The sequence below is a fragment of the Dipteris shenzhenensis genome, chromosome 16 (genome assembly GCF_047967505.1).
Source record: "Dipteris shenzhenensis isolate YYH24624 ecotype China chromosome 16, Dip_SZ_1.0, whole genome shotgun sequence".
In the NCBI taxonomy this organism is placed as follows: domain Eukaryota; kingdom Viridiplantae; phylum Streptophyta; class Polypodiopsida; order Gleicheniales; family Dipteridaceae; genus Dipteris; species Dipteris shenzhenensis.
In genome coordinates, this window is record NC_141611.1 from 1,332,494 (window position 1) to 1,349,521 (window position 17,028).

The 17,028-nt window shown below is 45.2% G+C and overlaps 1 protein-coding gene across 1 annotated transcript; it reads right to left on the minus strand.

Annotated features, from left to right (window-relative positions):
• Positions 1-1,222: 1,222 nt before the first annotated feature.
• On the minus strand, positions 1,223-2,803 carry LOC147892376 (RTF2 RING-finger protein). The gene has a single exon (XM_087387191.1). It carries the CDS (start codon positions 2,735-2,737, stop codon positions 1,580-1,582), a length of 1,158 nt encoding a protein of 385 aa, XP_087243317.1. The 5' UTR covers positions 2,738-2,803; the 3' UTR covers positions 1,223-1,579.
• Positions 2,804-17,028: the final 14,225 nt, after the last annotated feature.

Below are 17,028 nucleotides of genomic sequence, written 5' to 3' on the forward strand. Positions count from 1 at the left end.
ATGGCCAAACTATTACTCTTAACCATGGTTAACCCTGGGTTGAATTACAATAGACTCTTCACGTCTCCGTGACAGAGCTGAGGCACCCTGCTGGTCTGCTGCACGGAAGCTTGTCTACTGCTGCACTGAAGGCTTGGAAGGCCTGAGGGGGGGATGAGAAATGAAGGCCAAGGGGGCTGCTTTTATTGGGCCCCCCTTGGGCCTCAAACTGACCGACCAGGCATATTTCTGCCTACTGCTCTTGTTCACCGACCTGCTGCTGCTGACGTGGCAGACGACCTGCTGACATCATCGCTGACATGTGCTCTGCTGATGTGGCACCCTGCTGACACGCCTGCTGTATGATTTGCTGATCTGGCTGCTGTTTTTTGGCAGTCCACGTGGCAGCCGGCTGACGTGGCTGCCTGCGTGGCACTCCACATGACTGCTGCATGCTGACTGAGCAGCCCACGTAGCAGTCCAGCATGCCACAGTCTGAGGATGCCCGTGACAGAGCACTCTGACCACATCTTGATTTTTGTAAGGTCGCCTTGTAGCACTAAAGGTCAGCCCGTCTTGATATTTGTGCCAGCCAAAAAAGGGCTGCAGCAGGAGCATGCAGCCAGGCATAGCAAACCCCAGTAAGATATGACAGTTCGGTTATTAGGCTCTAATTCAGACTACATGAACCAAAGAGAACATCTCCAACTCGCCTCTAAAATTTTTGCATGCAGACTCTGATTCACACTCCATAGGGAGCAAGCAAGCTGCATTTGAATGCTAGAAAGGTAGCGACTAGCAGTATAATTGATCTCAGAAAAGCAGGAGTTTCACTCCAATTAGATAATATACTTTCACACATTTTTGGCAAACTACTTTCTCGCACGTGCCCACAAAGAGAGAGAGAGAGAGAGAGAGAGATGAGAATACAACCAAACCAACAAATAAATTTGAGAGAGAGAGAGAGAGAGAGAGAGAGATGAGAATACAACCAAAACCAACAAATAAATTTATACATGGGACAAAGAACTCATTCGAAAACAGTTCAAAGAACCCTTTGTACCTCAAACTTTTGTTAGTTAAAAAACTTCCTACGCTTATCCATAAGAACCTTTCACAAAAAAAGAAGCTTCCCCTTCCACACAATTAATAGAGAGCATTTTCCTTCCTGCAAACTGTTCATGACTGATCAGCTTGGGAGCCAAACCAAACTACCCAGTTCTTGGGGAAAGAGTGAATACGATAAACCAAACCTTAGCGTTTCATAAACAATCGTGTTCAAAAACGTCCTTGCTAAAGCACCATTTCTCCACAAAGATGAGACGCTGAACCATCTCATTACCTATGAATTACAATATGCCCAAATACTGAATTGACGTATGAATTACGATAAGAGCAAATCCTGTAATACTTATAACCCTGCCCTAAAATTCACGTAAGATTGAGCCTTGCTGTTTTCTCTTTAAACTTCAATGCCAAGACTTATGCATGCAGAGAAGGTAAGCAATTTAACATTCATGACGGTTGCAAGGCTTGCAGTTGCCTGACTTAACATGGGATACACATGTGCCATCGAGAAAGCAGACTGAAATCAGCCCTTTCAATTTCTGCCAAGTGGAAGAGACCTGCATGAGTACGTCTCCTTGAAATTGCTCTTGCTTGAGGATGAGAATATTGAAGCATAGACTTCTTTAGTGGCATTCTGAGGCAGATTCTCTACTGCCTTGAAGCGCTTAGAAGGTTGAACCACTCTTTGGTCTTTCCCTGTGGCTAGAATCTTTTCGTGCCTATCCCCTTTTCTCTTAATGCCATAAGCAACGACTGCCTCCTGTACAGATGAAGTACCTTTAACCTCTGTCTTCGGCAAAAGCTTTTCCCTTTCACCGTCTCCTTTAAATTTATCCTGCGTCTCGTCTATGACAAAGCCTCCTAATTCATGGGAAAGCCCGTTCCTTAGCTTTTTTCCCTTCTTTTCCCTGAGTTTCGCTTCCTTCTCTTCCATCCTCTGCCTAAGTACAAGCACTTCATCCTCCGCTCCATTGATTATGATTTTATCTGTATCCTCGAAGGGGGTATGGCAAACTAAACAAGTGCGAGATTGTAATTCCTTCAACGCCTTAGCACTCAGAACATGGCCACAGCTACGCAAAGCATTGAATTTATACTTGCCATTGAGCTCTTGACCGCTAATAGGGCACTGAAACTTGATACTCGAGATGTCATCGTCCGGACTGACACCCGGAATGGGTGTCAGATGAATCGTCACCATGTCTTTCAAACCCTTGATGTAGCGTAACTCCTTGGGCAAGCTCTTAGTTAACAACGCTGAGACGAGAGCCTCCTTGTTGTAGAGATTGCCTAGCATATCAACAACGCAGGGAGGTCTAAGGGCCTCAGATGAGAGTGCACACCTGGACCACTTTGCAAGCCTTGCCTCGTTCGGATCCACCTTGTCTGGCTTTTTGACTGCATACATATTCAGATAGCAATCTCGCGACTCTGCTCCTGTGGCTCCTCCATCGCCCCCCCCACCATGTGCCCTGACCCTCAATTGCAAAGTGCTGCAATCCTGGACCCCATGATGCATGATCACGCATGAGTCATGAATTGCTTTCCCCCCATAAGAGAAGTAAAAGTCGTTCAACGAGCCCGCATCGAGGGAAGGGAAAAGCATGGGTTTGAGGTGGCCAAAGGTCTGCTGAGGTTGAACACGAGCCACGAAGGTGCCTGAGTGACAAACATCAATGAAGATCTGCATCTCTCTCTCTCTCTCTCTCTCTCTCTCTCTCGTCTCGCAAGTATATATTGCCTTTCGTTTTGAACCCTAGTTCGGTTTTGGGACTCTCTTTAACCACAGCAATACAGAAATTTAACTTCATCCGGCCGCCTACGTTAATCATATCTATGGTCAATATAATTACGGTAGGCAGCCTACCTCTCCTTGAGCCACATGTTCAATTTTAGGCCCTTGATGTTGGATTGATCTGAAGGGCTATATCAAAGAGAAAATCAATGGACATATGCACAATTGCTCTTACTTAAATACTTTTAATGAAAGGTGGATATTCTATTTTACTTTTATATTTATTCATTTCAAAGGTATCAAGGAAAGGTAAAGAACAAGTTAAGGAAAAGGAAAAATAAAACTTTATAGGATATTGTATTCACTTTGTCATGTCACAATATTCGACTCAAAAAATGGACAACAGACGTTGTTGGGCCGCATGCTAATAATCATTTTTTAATGGTAATAAATATTATATTCTCGTGCTAGGGATAGAACAAAGGTGCATTATATAAAGTATAACTTTCTATTTCACTTTGTCATGTCACACTATTCGACTCAAAAAACGGACAACTGATGTTGTTGAGCCGCATGCTAATAATCATTTTTTACTGGTAATAAATATTATATTCTCATGCTAGGGATAGAAAAAAGGTGCATTATATAAAGTATAACTTATTGGCAACTTGATGAGGCTATGAACTCTGCTCCTAAGTATCGACCGAACATTTTTTATAATTGCAAACTAAGAGATAAATATGTTCAAACATACTTTCTAGTTCACAAGGACCTAGTTGAAGGACAAAATTCACCTAACATGGCTAAATGCGAACCAATCAATTCGTTCACAAGGCAAAATTACCGGTCCTCTCCATGTTTTATTTCGTTGATTCATGACTCAAAATCGCATCCCAATCTTGGACTCCCAAGTTCCATACAGATTCGAATGGAAAGCAGATATCCTAGCTGCAGCCCCAAATCAATGTTGGCCTTTATTATAAAATGGGCCCTAGTTCTTTCTCACCTGCATGCTTCAAACTTCGTTGATGCTTCTTCTTCTCTCCTCTCTTGCATTGGAGCCGGAACATTGTTATGGCAGACCTTAAAGGTGCAAGTTTTTTCTTCTTTAGGTGCTAATTCTGTTAAGGGTCTTAAGATATCACATTAGAGTTCTTATGTGGACATTCTTGCTACATTCGGTTCTTCTGTCATAACAAGGACCTCTGTCTCTGTTATGCTTTTGGGTCTTCGAATATAGTATGGAAATGTCCCTTCTCAGGTCATCTTTTACATGCATATGAATTCGTAGAGATACTTATCTTGTTTAGGTGCTGAGTCTGTTAAGGGAAGCTATCACATTTGAGTTCTTTTTTGGACATTCTTGCTACGTTCGGCTGTTGTCTCCTAACAATGACCTCTACTCTTTTTCGCTTTCCATGTCTCTGAATATAGTATGGAAATGTCCCTTCTTGATGTCATCTCTTTGCATGCAAATGAAATCTTACAAAGATACCTATGCTAAGGTTGTCTGTTAGATGAGTATGAACTTCGAATCATAGGTTTGTTAGAAATTGACCAACAGAGAGTATGCACAACAGAAGACTGATAGAATAGCCCAGGAGCTCACATAGAGTGTGTGGGGAGTGGAATCACAAACTTCTTTACTTAATGTGCTTCACATAGATGTGCAAGTCAGGAAATAGATAGCAGACATACTCAGATATAGAATCCACCAAAACAATATATTTCCATCCAAAACTATGGACACAACAAAAGAGATAGACCCAAAGTCCCACCAAAGTGTGGTCGTTTGATCTTACCAAAGGTCCTTCTCTATCTGCTAGTCTCCTCTAGAACCTTGAGTCTGCATGCTCCACCTCGAGCATATGTAGAATCTTAGTCTAGAGATCTCAGCTCCTTGCTTCCCTAGAAGACAGTCAAGTCTCAGCCTCACTCTTGAGCTAAGTCTACAGCAACACTATCACTCCTTCACCTTCTGGATGTAGGCCCCAAGGATGGTGCTTTGCTGCTCCTTTCTGCTCTGCTAGAAGCTGCACTGCTGGATGTATGAATGCCCCCCAAGGGGGCCCTTTATAGGCCTCTAGGGGACCCTAAATAAGCGACTGGGCAGCCCTATTTTGGCTGACTCAGTCTAGTAAAAACCCACCCCCATAGCTCCCTAAATATGGGGCTGTTGGCTGCCCTTTTAAGGCTATGTGCTGGCTGACTCTATTGGCTAACTGACCAGCTTGTAGGTCCCTATATAAGGGTAGGGTGCTGCCATCTTGTAGCCCCTCCCATGCGGTCGATCTGTGCCATGCTTTGGTCCTGTTACAAGTCATTACCCCACCCATATACCTCTCCTAAGAGCCTTCCTTGTAGGTGACTTTCTTCTGGAATACCATGCCATGTATGTTACTTCAAATTAGCCTTTTTCAGGCCAGATCTTGCTTCTGAATACATTGCCATTTGCTGCTAATAAGCAGCTCCATCTGTTGTAGCGATGTTGGTCCCTCTAGGTATCATACTCTCCTTGATGTGAGGTGTTGCCCATGTGGCAGACCCCTCTCTTTCTTTTCTCTTGGGCACATTCTGCCCTAGGTCTCCCTCCCCCACCCTCTCCTCATATGGGGGCTTACAGATGGGGAGGTGACCTTTCCAACAAGGTTCCCTCTAGTATATTACCATTGACTCTCACCTACTGCATGACATGGCTTAGTTTTTGGAGTCATAACTTTTATGTCTCATTTGTTTTTTGTCTCTGGTTAGTGGCTCTTTAGTCTTGAAAGTTTTCTATCTCGATTCTCAGTTGGTGTTGCGCTACATTTGTGGAGATTAAGGGTGAAACAGTGGTATGATGCTGTAAGAACAATGTGGCCTAATTTTGAATGCCTGGTAGATATGGATTTCGTTCTATTTCTCACTAGCATATGAAATGCTTTGTAAAAAATGTTAGTTAAAGTAGGATTTCTCATTATATAAGGAGGTGTAGATGGATTGGTAAACAAATAGAACTCATACTCATTTGTAAACTTAATGGATGAAAGTACCAAGGTATCTAAATTTAGTTTCTCTTTTAAAGAGTCTATGTGGGGCAGAGTGGCTAAGTGGCAATATAGACATTTCCTTGCCTCATAATTAGTTATGATAGCCTTACTATCATTATTTGATGTTTTGATATTAAAAAAGTTAAGAGGTTTATCAAAGTGTTGATATTTGCTATACTTTTGAAATATCAAGCCAGTGTGGATAGCTACAAATTTGGCAGGTTAATTGATGTTTCATGCATATTTAACAAACATGCTATGGTTAACAACTAAAACTTTATGTTTTTTAAATTTCCAAGTTAGTGAACAGTTAATGTGACTGGTAGAATTGACAGATTCTATGGGAATATTTCATAGTTTGCTGTTATAGTCAGTGGACAATTTAAAGAACTACCTGTACTGGCACTTTACAAATTCAGCATTCCATTTTGATCTATTATGCAGTAGAGAGTGTGAAAAATTAATTCCTAAGTTGGTTTTTGGTTTTTTGTTTTAGTTTGTAGACAATTTTGAGAATTGTTCGCACTGCCATTTTATATTTTCACTGTTTCAATTTCAATATACATGCCACTGGGCAAAGTGCATTGACATGCTATCTTCTTTAGACTCTAAGATCTAAAAGTAGATGCTGTAATACATTTCCATAGTGTTTCTACTAATAGACGTTTCCATTGATGCTTAATGAATGGGTATTTGTCTTCTCATAAATTATGGATGATGTTTGTAATAATGGATACATATATTCTAAAGAGTTTTCTTATGTTTGCATAGCAAATCAAAGTCTTGTGGAAGAGAAAGATAACACTGTTTTCTCCAATGACTCTTCTCCTACGAGACAACCCACAATACTAGCCCTTCATTGCTACATGGTGTGGCTTGATTGTTAGCATCCTCCCCTCCACATTCTTTTAGAGGTGCTCTCAGTCATAGGTTGTCCGCCAAGAGATCTTTGTATGATAATGCAGCCTTAGAGGAGGAGAAACCTAAGACCTTGGCCTTTGGAGCTGAAGCTTCCACTGTACACCTCACTTAGATGCCTTGCCTTTGACTCCTCCAAGATCTCCCATTAAGTGGAATGATGAGGAGAAGCCACTTGTCTCCACTCCATTGAGTGTGGTAGTTCTCTATTGTGTATTCACGACATTGACCTTTCTATCAAAAATGGGGTTTTTGAGGGTAGAGTCCTCAACAAGTGGTACTTGCATGATACAAAATGTCACATACCCAAAGTCTCCTTAAGGTAGATTTGGCTAATAAAAAGGGCATTGGATGCATTTCTCTACATATAGATGAAGTTTTCTATGTAGAATTGTTGTCTCTATCTCACGGTTTTCCCAAGATGAGTAGGGTGTACAGGGTTTTGAGGCTTTTTGTCACCTACAGATATATCAGTGTCATCATTTGTAGTATAAGTGTAGCTTAGGACCTCTGGTCATATTCTAGTGAGAGATGTAGGCTCAAGTGTGAAAAGAAAACATCGCGCATGCTTGTGTGAAAGGAACATTCATCAACATGGTTGGGGTAATGAAGACTTTCATTTCCATTGGTGGTTTTAAGGTTTAGAAAGAGTTCAGAAGGGATAAAGGGTTTAGAAGAGGTTCCACGATTCAGAAGGGGCTTCAGGGTTAGAAGAAGTTTCTAGGGTTTAGAAGGAGGTTCCAAGGTTTAGAAGAGGTTTCAGGGTCCAAAGGTTCAAGGTTAGAAGAAGGATCTAGGGTTTAGAGTAGAGTACATGGTGGAGAACTCATCTCCCTCCATAGATTATGGAGGTCAAGGGTTGAGGAACTACTCTAAGAGGGTAAGGGTTTAGGACAAGCATAGGAGTGGGAGAGGGAAAAGGTGTAAGAGCATGGGCATGGGGTAGAGAGAGGAGAAGGGAGGAGAAGTTGCAAGGTTGGAGGAAAGGGGGGGAGAAGGCAAGGTTAGGACATGCTTTTGGATGTGGAGTAATAGGGAGCATGGACACTTGGAGACAATTGAATAGAACACCAAATAGAACTCAACACAATGCCTCAAAGAGTGTGGGCTTCATTCCATTATGGGATATTTATACAAGTTGGAGAGCTTCTGTCTCTGCATGTAGGAATTGTAAGACTCTCTCTCTCTACATGTAGAACTTGCATCTAGGATGCACATATAAAAAGCACATGTTGCATGTAGGAGTTACATGTAGGAAGTGCATGTAGGACAACTTGCATGTTACATGTAGGAGTTGCATGTAGAACTTGCATGTAGAACATGCATGTTGGATTCGTAAGAGAGAATATTCCTAGCCATTTGCAAGTACAAGTGGAGCTTTGCTGCTACTCCATACACACATTTTGTGCTACATGAATCCTTGTTGACACAAAGTTAACAAGAGTTTGTAAAAATTGTGAATGTTGGCGACTGTGTTCACATAATGAATTTTGTTGGCAATCCTCTCCCTGCCTGTGCCACTTACAACCTGCGAGAAAGGATGTCAGGAGCGGAGCCTCACCATAAGCAGGCTGAATCGCAAGTGTGGGGAGATGCAAATAAGTGGGGTGAGAATGTGGCAAGAACCCATAAACTCGAAGGTGTTAGATGACATGTCATAACTTCGGATGAAAGATGCACACAAGGAAATGTCCACCGAAGGAAAATTAATCTCATCGAACTTCGTGAGGGCGAGTGCCTCAATCTCCCCTATACATAGGATAGATGAGAGATGAAGAGATGGATCGAGAATAGTCTTGAATACCACCCAGAGTTGGGAGGAATTCTTATCATCAATGGGTGCATCTCGAGGTGCCACTCGTTGTGGGACAAGAGCGGGGGTGAATAATCGAAGCCGCCATGGTCCGAATTGCTAGAGGAAGTGGTAGAATGAGCTAGAGGAGGAGAGGAGGAAGGGAACGCCGGACGGAGGAGAGGATAAAGGAAGCTGCCTAGAGTGAATGCAGAGGAGGAGCTATAGGGAGTGAGTGTGAGAGAGGCAGTGATTATGAGGGAAGGGGGGTGATTGCGCAGGAGGGGGGGCTATTGGCACAGCGGCTGATTGTGCGGCTGATTGTGCAAGAGGGGGAGCTGTTTGCACAGAGGCTGATTGTGCAGGAGGGAGAGCTGATTGCATAGGAGAGTGGGGAGCTATTGCACAGAAGGGGTGGAGGAAGTTGTTGTCACAGGAGGGAAACGCTGATTGGCAGGAGGGGGGAGCTGTTTGCAAGGGGGCGGATTGTGGAGGAGGGAGGGAGAGCTGTGTGCACAAGGAGGGGGAAGAGTTGTAGGGAGAGATTGCGCAAGGGAGGTAGGGAGCTGTAGGGAGGGACTGCACAAGGGAGTAGCTGTAGGAGAGATGGCACGGGGGGTAGGGAGGTGTAGGGCGAGATTGTGCAAGGGGGGGGGTAGCTGTAGGGAGAGATGCGCAAGGGGGTAGGGGGCCGTAGGGAGAGATACGCAAGGGGTAGGGGGCTGTAGGAAGAGATGTGCAAGGGGGTAGGGGGCTGTAGGAAGAGACTGCGCAAGGGGGGTAGGGGGGGTTGTAGGGAGAGATGCGCAGGGGATAGGGGCCTGTAGGAAGAGACTGCGCAAGGGGGGTAGCTGTAGGGAGAGATGGAGGCAGTGAGAGTAGTAGGTGAGGGGGAGCTAAAGGAGAGGAAAGAGGGAACTGCAGCTGTAGAGATTGTCTTTTGGCAGAGGAGGGGAAGAAGGTGGCGATGAGAAAGAAAACCAACTGTTAGGGAGATGGGCAGCCCAAAAACAAGGTTGCTAAAAATAGTAGATGCCAAGTTGGCTAAAGGAGGGGGAGGAGTGGAGAGAGAAAGGCACGATGATAGAGAGAGGTGATGGGGTGGGGAAGGAGAGAGGTGATGGGGCGGAGAGAGAGTTCTTGGAAGAGAGAGGTGGGGGAGGAGTGGAGAGAGACGCATGATGATAGAGAGAGGTGATGCTGTGGAGAAGGAGAGAGGTGATGGGGTGGAGAGAGAAAGTACTTGGAAGAGAGAAGTGGGGGGAGGAGTGGAGAGAGAGACATGATGATAGAGAGAGGTGATGGGGTGGGGAAGGAGAGAGGTGATAGGGTGGAGAGAGAAAGTACTTGGAAGAGAGGTGATTGTTAGAGGGAGTCAAAGGAACCGTGTCTTACCACCGAGGACATGACTTGACCTCTTGCATCCTCCACCAAGCCTAGAGTATACCGAACCTCCTTGTCCATCCTTCACCGAAGCTAGAGGACATCAAGCCTCCTTGTCCCTTCACCACTGAAGCTAGACGACACCAAGCCTGTTTGTTCCCTTCACTACCAAAGCTAGAGGACACCAAGCCTCCTTGTTTCCTTCACCACCAAAGGTAGACAACACCAAGCCTCCTTGTTCCCTTCACCATCGAAGCTAAAGGACACCAAGCCTCCTTGTTCCTTCCTCCATCGAAGCTAGAGGACACCAAGCCTCCTTGTTCCCTTCACCACCAAAGCTAGAGGACACCAAGCCTCCTTGTTCCTTCCTCCACCGAGGCTAGAGGACACAAAGCCTCGTTGTTCCTTCCTCCATCAAAGCTAAAGAATATGGCGTGTACTTGTCACCCAAGAGAGAGAAAGTTATTTTGAATGACACGAGAGAGAGAGAAGGTTGTGTGCACCACAGAGAGAGAAGAGGTCCTACTTGCACCAGGAGAGAGAATGGCCTTCTTCACCATTAGGGAGAGCAACAGGGGAGCGAAGGTCTTTGTACACCACGAGAGAGAAGGTCCTTTTACAAGCCAAGAGAGAGAAGGTCCTACAGGCAGGAGAGAGAAGTCCCTTTGTACCACCAGGAAAGAGAAGGCAAGAGAGAGAAGGTCCTTTGTACCACTAGGAGAGAGGACAACCAGGAGAGAGAAGGTCCTTTTGCAGGTAGGAGAGAGAAGGTCCTTCTACAGATAGGAGAGAGGTCTTTCTACAAGTAGGAGAGAGAAGGCCCTTTGTACCACCAGGAGAGAGACAGTCCTTCTGCAGTAGGAGAGAGAATGTCCTTCTGCAAGTAGGAGAGAGAAGGTCCTTCTGCAAGGTAGGAGAGAGAAGGTCCTTTTATAGGCAGGAGAGAGAAGGTCCTTCTGCAGGTACGAGAGAGAAGGTGGTTGTGCACCAGGAGAGAGAAGATGTTTATGCACATGAAAAAGAAGGTGGTTGTGCACCAGGAGAGAGAAGATGTTTGTGCACACATGAGAGAGAAGGTAGTTGTGCACCAGGAGAGAGAAGGTGTTTATGCACAGGAGAGAGAAGGTGGTTGTGCACTACAAGAGAGAAGGTGGTTGTGCACCAGGAGAGAGAAGGTGGTTGTGCACAAGAGAGAAGGTGGTTGTGCACCACGAGAGAGAAGGTGTTTGTGCACATGAGAGAGAAAGTGGTTGTGCACCAGGAGAGAGAAAGTGTTTGTGCACACATGAGAGAGAAGGTGGTTGTGCACCAGGAGAGAGAAGGTGTTTGTGCACAAGAGACAGAAGGTGGTTATGCACCAGGAGAGAGAAGGTGGTTGTGCACAGGAGAGAGAAGATGGTTGTGCACCAAGAGAGAGAAGGTGGTTGTGCACCATCAAAGAGAAGGTGTTTGTGCACATGAGAGAGAAGGTGGTTGTGCACCAAGAGAGAGAAGGTGTTTGTGCACATGAGAGAGAAGGTGGTTGTGCACTAGGAAAGAGAAGGTGTTTGTGCATAGAAGAGAGAAGGTGGTTGTGCATCAGGAGAGAGAAGGGGGTTGTGCACTAGAAGAGAGAAGTTGTTTATGCACATGAGAGAGAAAGTGGTTGTGCACCAAGAGAGAGAAGGTGTTTATGCACATGAGAGAGAAGGTGGTTGTGCACGAGGAGAGAGAAGGTGTTTGTGCACAGGAGAGAGAAGGTGGTTGTGCACTAGGAGAGAGAAGGTGGTTGAGCACTAGGAGAGAGAAGGGGGTTGTTCACCAGGAGAGAGAAGGTGTTTGTGCACAGGAGAGAGAAGGTGGTTATGCACCAAGAGAGAGGAGGTGTTTGTGCACATGAGAGAGAAAGTGGTTGTGCACCAAGAGAGAGAAGGTGGTTGTGCACCAGGAGAGAGAAGGTATTTGTGCACAGGAGAGAGAAGGTGGTTATGCACCAGGAGAAGAAGGTGGTTGTGCACCAGGAGAGAGAAGTTGTTTTTTCACCAGGAGAGAGAAGGTGTTTGTGCACATGAGAGAGGTGGTGGTGCACTAGGAGAGAGAAGGTTCCTATGCACTAGGTTGGCTTATGGAGAGAAGGTGAGTCTAGAGAGAGGGTGAGTCTAGAGAGACAGTACATTTAGAAAGAAAGTGAGAAAACTACTCTAGATAAATCACATCTAGAGAGAGAGTGCATCTAGTTAGAAAAAGAGCTCTAGAGAGAGTGTGTGTATCTAGAGAGAGAATGTGTGTCTAGAGAGAGAAAATTAGGAAATTTCTCTAGACAAAAGTGTGTCTAGAGAGAGAGTGCATCGAGAGAGAGGAAGTGAGAAAAAGTTCTCTAGAGAGTGCGCATTTAGAGAGAGAGAGTGTGTGTGCATTTAGAGAGAGTGTGTGTGTCTAGAGAGAGTGCATCTAGAGAGAGAAAGTGAGAAAAGTGAGGAAGTGTTGATACTACCACGCCCTGTGTCTCTTTGAGTGTAGATGTAAGACATTGCACAAGTTTGTGGTTGACTTGCGCCATGTTCCAAGTGATGCCTGTTCCAATTCTTGTAACCTTGTCCCAAGGGATTGAGTCATGATGATAAAACATCTGTCCCAAGGCATGCATCCTTGTTCCAAGTGATTGAGTCATGGTATGACCTATGACCCAAGTCTTATAAGCATGAAGTAAGTAAAACATGCCTTCACCTGCTACAGACCTCTTGTGAAGCTTTAAAGGGAACCCTCTGACACCCCATGACATTCCATGAAGGGAAGAAATACCTGAAAAAATGTTGTGAGAGAGGACAAAGTGAAACCTACAAAAAGCCAAATTGAACATCCAAACTTTTTTTTTTTTGAAAAGGGTAGATACTCATGCTCCTAGACTCATCTTGCTACCTTCAAATGTCATGGGTCATCCTCAATCCCAATGTTGAGGTACCCCACCAATCACATGCCTGATCGACTTAGGGAACACCTGTGGGTGTGGGGTGGGTGGTTGCTCCTTCCCCTAGCCCTGCATGTGTAGGAGTGTCTTTGAGGGAGAAGTCCCTGCTTACTTCCCTCAACCAGGATGGAGGGAATGATGCTGATGTGGTCTTCGAGACTGGTTGAGATGTAGAAGAGGCATTAGTAGAGGACTTCTTTTTAACCTTTTGTGCCTGCTTGAGCATCCCATGGTATGGTAAGCCTTCCACCTCATACATGGGTCCTAGAACATCTTCTGTCATATTGAGGTCGGCTTCAGAAAGGTACAGGTTAAGCAAGGTAAGGTCCCTAACATCTTCTTCTTTGGGTGCAAGGTGTGTCTGCTGGGTACTCGAGAAAGCTTTGACTCCAGTGCATATGTGAACTACTCCCCGTAGATGCTCTCCTTGCTCTGGGCTCTCGCTATTTTCAACATCAACATCATGCCTAAAAGTGTTGTGTGTCCTTGGAGGAGGGAGTGGCCACACCATTGGTCTCTGGTTGACATTAGTCATGGTGTTAGTAGGCTCGGCTTCTCGATCAGACTGATCCGAATAATCATCCACCCAACTAGTACTCTCTAAGTCATCTGCCTCACTATCACTGATCTCCATTGTACTATTAGGATCATAAGTTTACTGTAGTGATTGTGAAGTGGCCTCGCTGATGGTTGGTGCTTCTCATGTCGTGTGTAAACATTGGACCTAGCTCTTGAGGGTTGGTGCTGTGCATGTCGTGTGTCAACCTTTGACCTTCCTGCTCATTAGCTCTAGGGATGCTGGTGATCTCAACATCAACCTCCCCTATAGTTGCATGAACCAGCTACTGATACATGTGAGGATTGTTGTAGAGACCAAAGGGCATCGTGTGATGGGTGAGCTCACCTAGACCAGGGGTTAAAGATGTAGTAGGGCTTATTGCTTGCTGGTCCCTCTCACTTGGAGGCTAGTCACCACCATGATTTGGAGAACAGAGTTCCACCATGTTAATAGATAAGGAGCCCAAGGCGCCCATCCAATCTAAGATGACTGCTTCACCCTCATCTTGGTCAACATGATTCAACAAGTAGGTCAAGCTTTCAAAACCCTCCACCATTTGTGCTTCCTCTCCTCCATCTTGGCCATTTGTAATTGGCCAGAGTCCCTAAGAGGCCAACACTCCTCTTCCATTCCAACTTGCTCTTCAAAATCCTCTTCACCTAGTTCGATGGGTCGGTGCCATGCTTTTCCCATGACCATATCTATTTCCAAGGATGTGGAAAACTAAGGGCAACCGAACTTCATTTGTGGACCAATCTTGAATGGCCTTCATTGATCGCAACCATGGTTGACCAAGAAGAAACGGGTAGGTTTGTGCATCCTCGTTCATGTCCAAAACAATGAAGTTGGACAAGAATGTCACACCGCCAATCTTCATGTTAACACCCTTGACTGCCCCCATAGGTTTCACTCTGTGTTGATGAGCCATGCGGGCTTGGAAAGAGACATCACTGCTCAACTTCAAACCCAATTGTTGTAGTGTACCTTTGGGCATGATGTTCACAGCTGCACCCCCATCCAAGAATACATCCTTCAACTCTAAGCCATTGATATCCATAGTGAGCCTAGGACTTTGTTCACATGTTAGGGCAGCATAAGCCAAGCATTGACCTCCATCCTGAATCGGTCCTGTCTCTAGTGTAGGCCCACGTTGAATGGGTCCCTTGTGTCGATCCCTTGGCATGTGATTCAAGAACACCATGGTCTGGTCCTTGATTTGTGGGGACAAAGTTGACGTAGGATAATGTTGGGCCCGAATTCCATCAAGTCCTAGATCCAAGTCCTAGATCAAGGAGTAGGGTTGGGTCATTAACTTGTGTAACCTCATTCTCCTAGCTTCTGTCCAAGGGTCAAAGCTCACATGAGGTGAAGCGTGCAAATGTGAATGTCCAGCCATTGACTCATGTGATGTCCCTTCCATCATCTGCTTCCCTTTGTGTTGTGCTATACCATGTCTCAAATGTCCAAGCTGTGACCATGTAATGTTTCTTCTATCACCTGCTTCCCTTTGTCTTGTGGCATACTATGTCTCAATGGCCCTCTTTCTTAGAGAAGATTGGAAGGTCCTGGTTGCTCCTCCATACCCTTGTTTTGTCCTAGGGTTGTCACTTCCTTTGCAAACTACACTGTTCTGAACTTTTGGGAAGGAAACTGAGGTGTGCTTCCCTCCCACTTTCCTCCTCCTTGGAACTACTAGTTTGAAGATCATTGATGACACTCTTGACCACCGCCTGATACCTTGAAGGCATAGATTGGTCATCGGAAGGTTGGCCACTTTTGGAACTGTTGACAGTCCTAGATGGTTGTGAGGACTTTGATGATTTTTCTGATCGCCTAACAGGAGAGAACGAGGAAGATGTATTCCTTAGCCCACTGTCCACCCTAGAGGGAGGAGGTGACCTTAACCTGAAAGGAGGGGGTGACTTCGGAGGGGATGCACTGCTAGGGATGGACTTGATACTAGTTAGTGATGAGGCTGATGGTGTTGAGACACAATCATGCATAACATCACCATCCTTTGTTGCTCCCAACACTGCACCAATCAAATGGGGTTTGTCGCCCTCCCCTGCCACTACCACATCAACCAGGTTGACTTGGGATGTTGGTTCACCTCTGGCATTGGGACAGCAATCTCTACTAGAGTGATCATTTGTGTTGTACTATGTGCAAGAGGGTCCTCCAAATGGCTAGTAGTGGTCATACTGTTCGCATCGATAACACATGATAGATCTTCTAAGGTTGGTGCCTCGACCAACGCCTCCCCAACCTCCTCAAAAACCACACCATCGACCATGTTGATAGTACTGTCCATACCCACCTCCAAGAGTAGGTGGTTGGTAGGGTGCATAATAGGGCTGAGGATACAAGTATGTTGCCCCAAGAAGATTGTGTGCAGGGGCTTGAAGCAAAGGGGGATTAGGAAGCGATGGGGGTGGAATGATAGGAAGGGAAGGTGGCTCAGATGCTTTTCCAAGAGCAGAAGGTACAAGTGCCGGGCTAAAAGCTACCGGTGTAGCTTTGTTGATTGCAACCACTAGGGGTTCCCCTGATGAATACTCTAATAGAAGCTTCCTTAACCCTTTGAGGTACCAACACTCGGAAGCATCATGTCCACGGATTTCACAAAATGTACAGGAGGTAGAAGTGCATACCTTGCACTTAGAGGGACACTCCCAATGACCATGGCTAGAACCCTTGCATTCTATACACTAAAGGCCACTTCTGATCTGGGCCTCATAGCATCCATCCTTGTTCTATCTTTTAAACCTTTGATTTCTTCTAATTCCTTCTTGAGTTGCTGCCATGTTGATGATCCCTCCTCTCTGAGGGGCTGGGTGGTTGAAGTCGGTGACGAGGCAAAACTTAACCGTGACTGTTCCATCTTCACTGCCTCCCTCAAGAAATCTTGTAGTGAGAGTTTGTCCAACCAGCCTAATAGCAATGGTGGGAGGCAATGCTTTCAAAAACCATCCTTTCATGATGGCGTCATTAGGTGGCACAAACATCTTGGCAGCCAAGACCCTCATCCTTGTCTACATCTCAGAGATGCTTTCCCCAGGCTTCATACTATCAGTGGAAAACTTCTGCACAATCATATGTTCAAACTTCTCCAATTTGAAAGTCTGTAAGAATTCCTTCCTTAGAGATATCCAAGTTTAAAAATGATCAAGGGGAAATTGACTATACCATAAATCAGCTGCATCCTCCAATGACGACATAAAGATGTGTAGGAAGGCATGCTCATTCTCCATGCCTTTAGCTTTGCATGCCGTGTGAAATTTCCTCACATGAGCTTCAGCATCCTAATGAAGGTGACCTTTGAACTTTTGAGTCTTCACATGGACCTTATTGAGCAACTCAATAAGTCTAGCTTTTTCTGCAGGACTAAGAATCACATCCCCACCCAGAAGCTGCAATGGGTGAAATAGATGAAGGGCCTCCCGATGGAATACTACTAATTGTGGGTACCAAGGAGACATACAGTGGAGAGGTTGATGAAGTGATACCCCATGCAGAGGACCACATTGGTGGTGAACTCACTACTGATGTAGCCATAGAGGAATTAGATGGTACTACATATGTCACAAGTGCTACCGTTGCAAAAGTAGATGGTGAGGA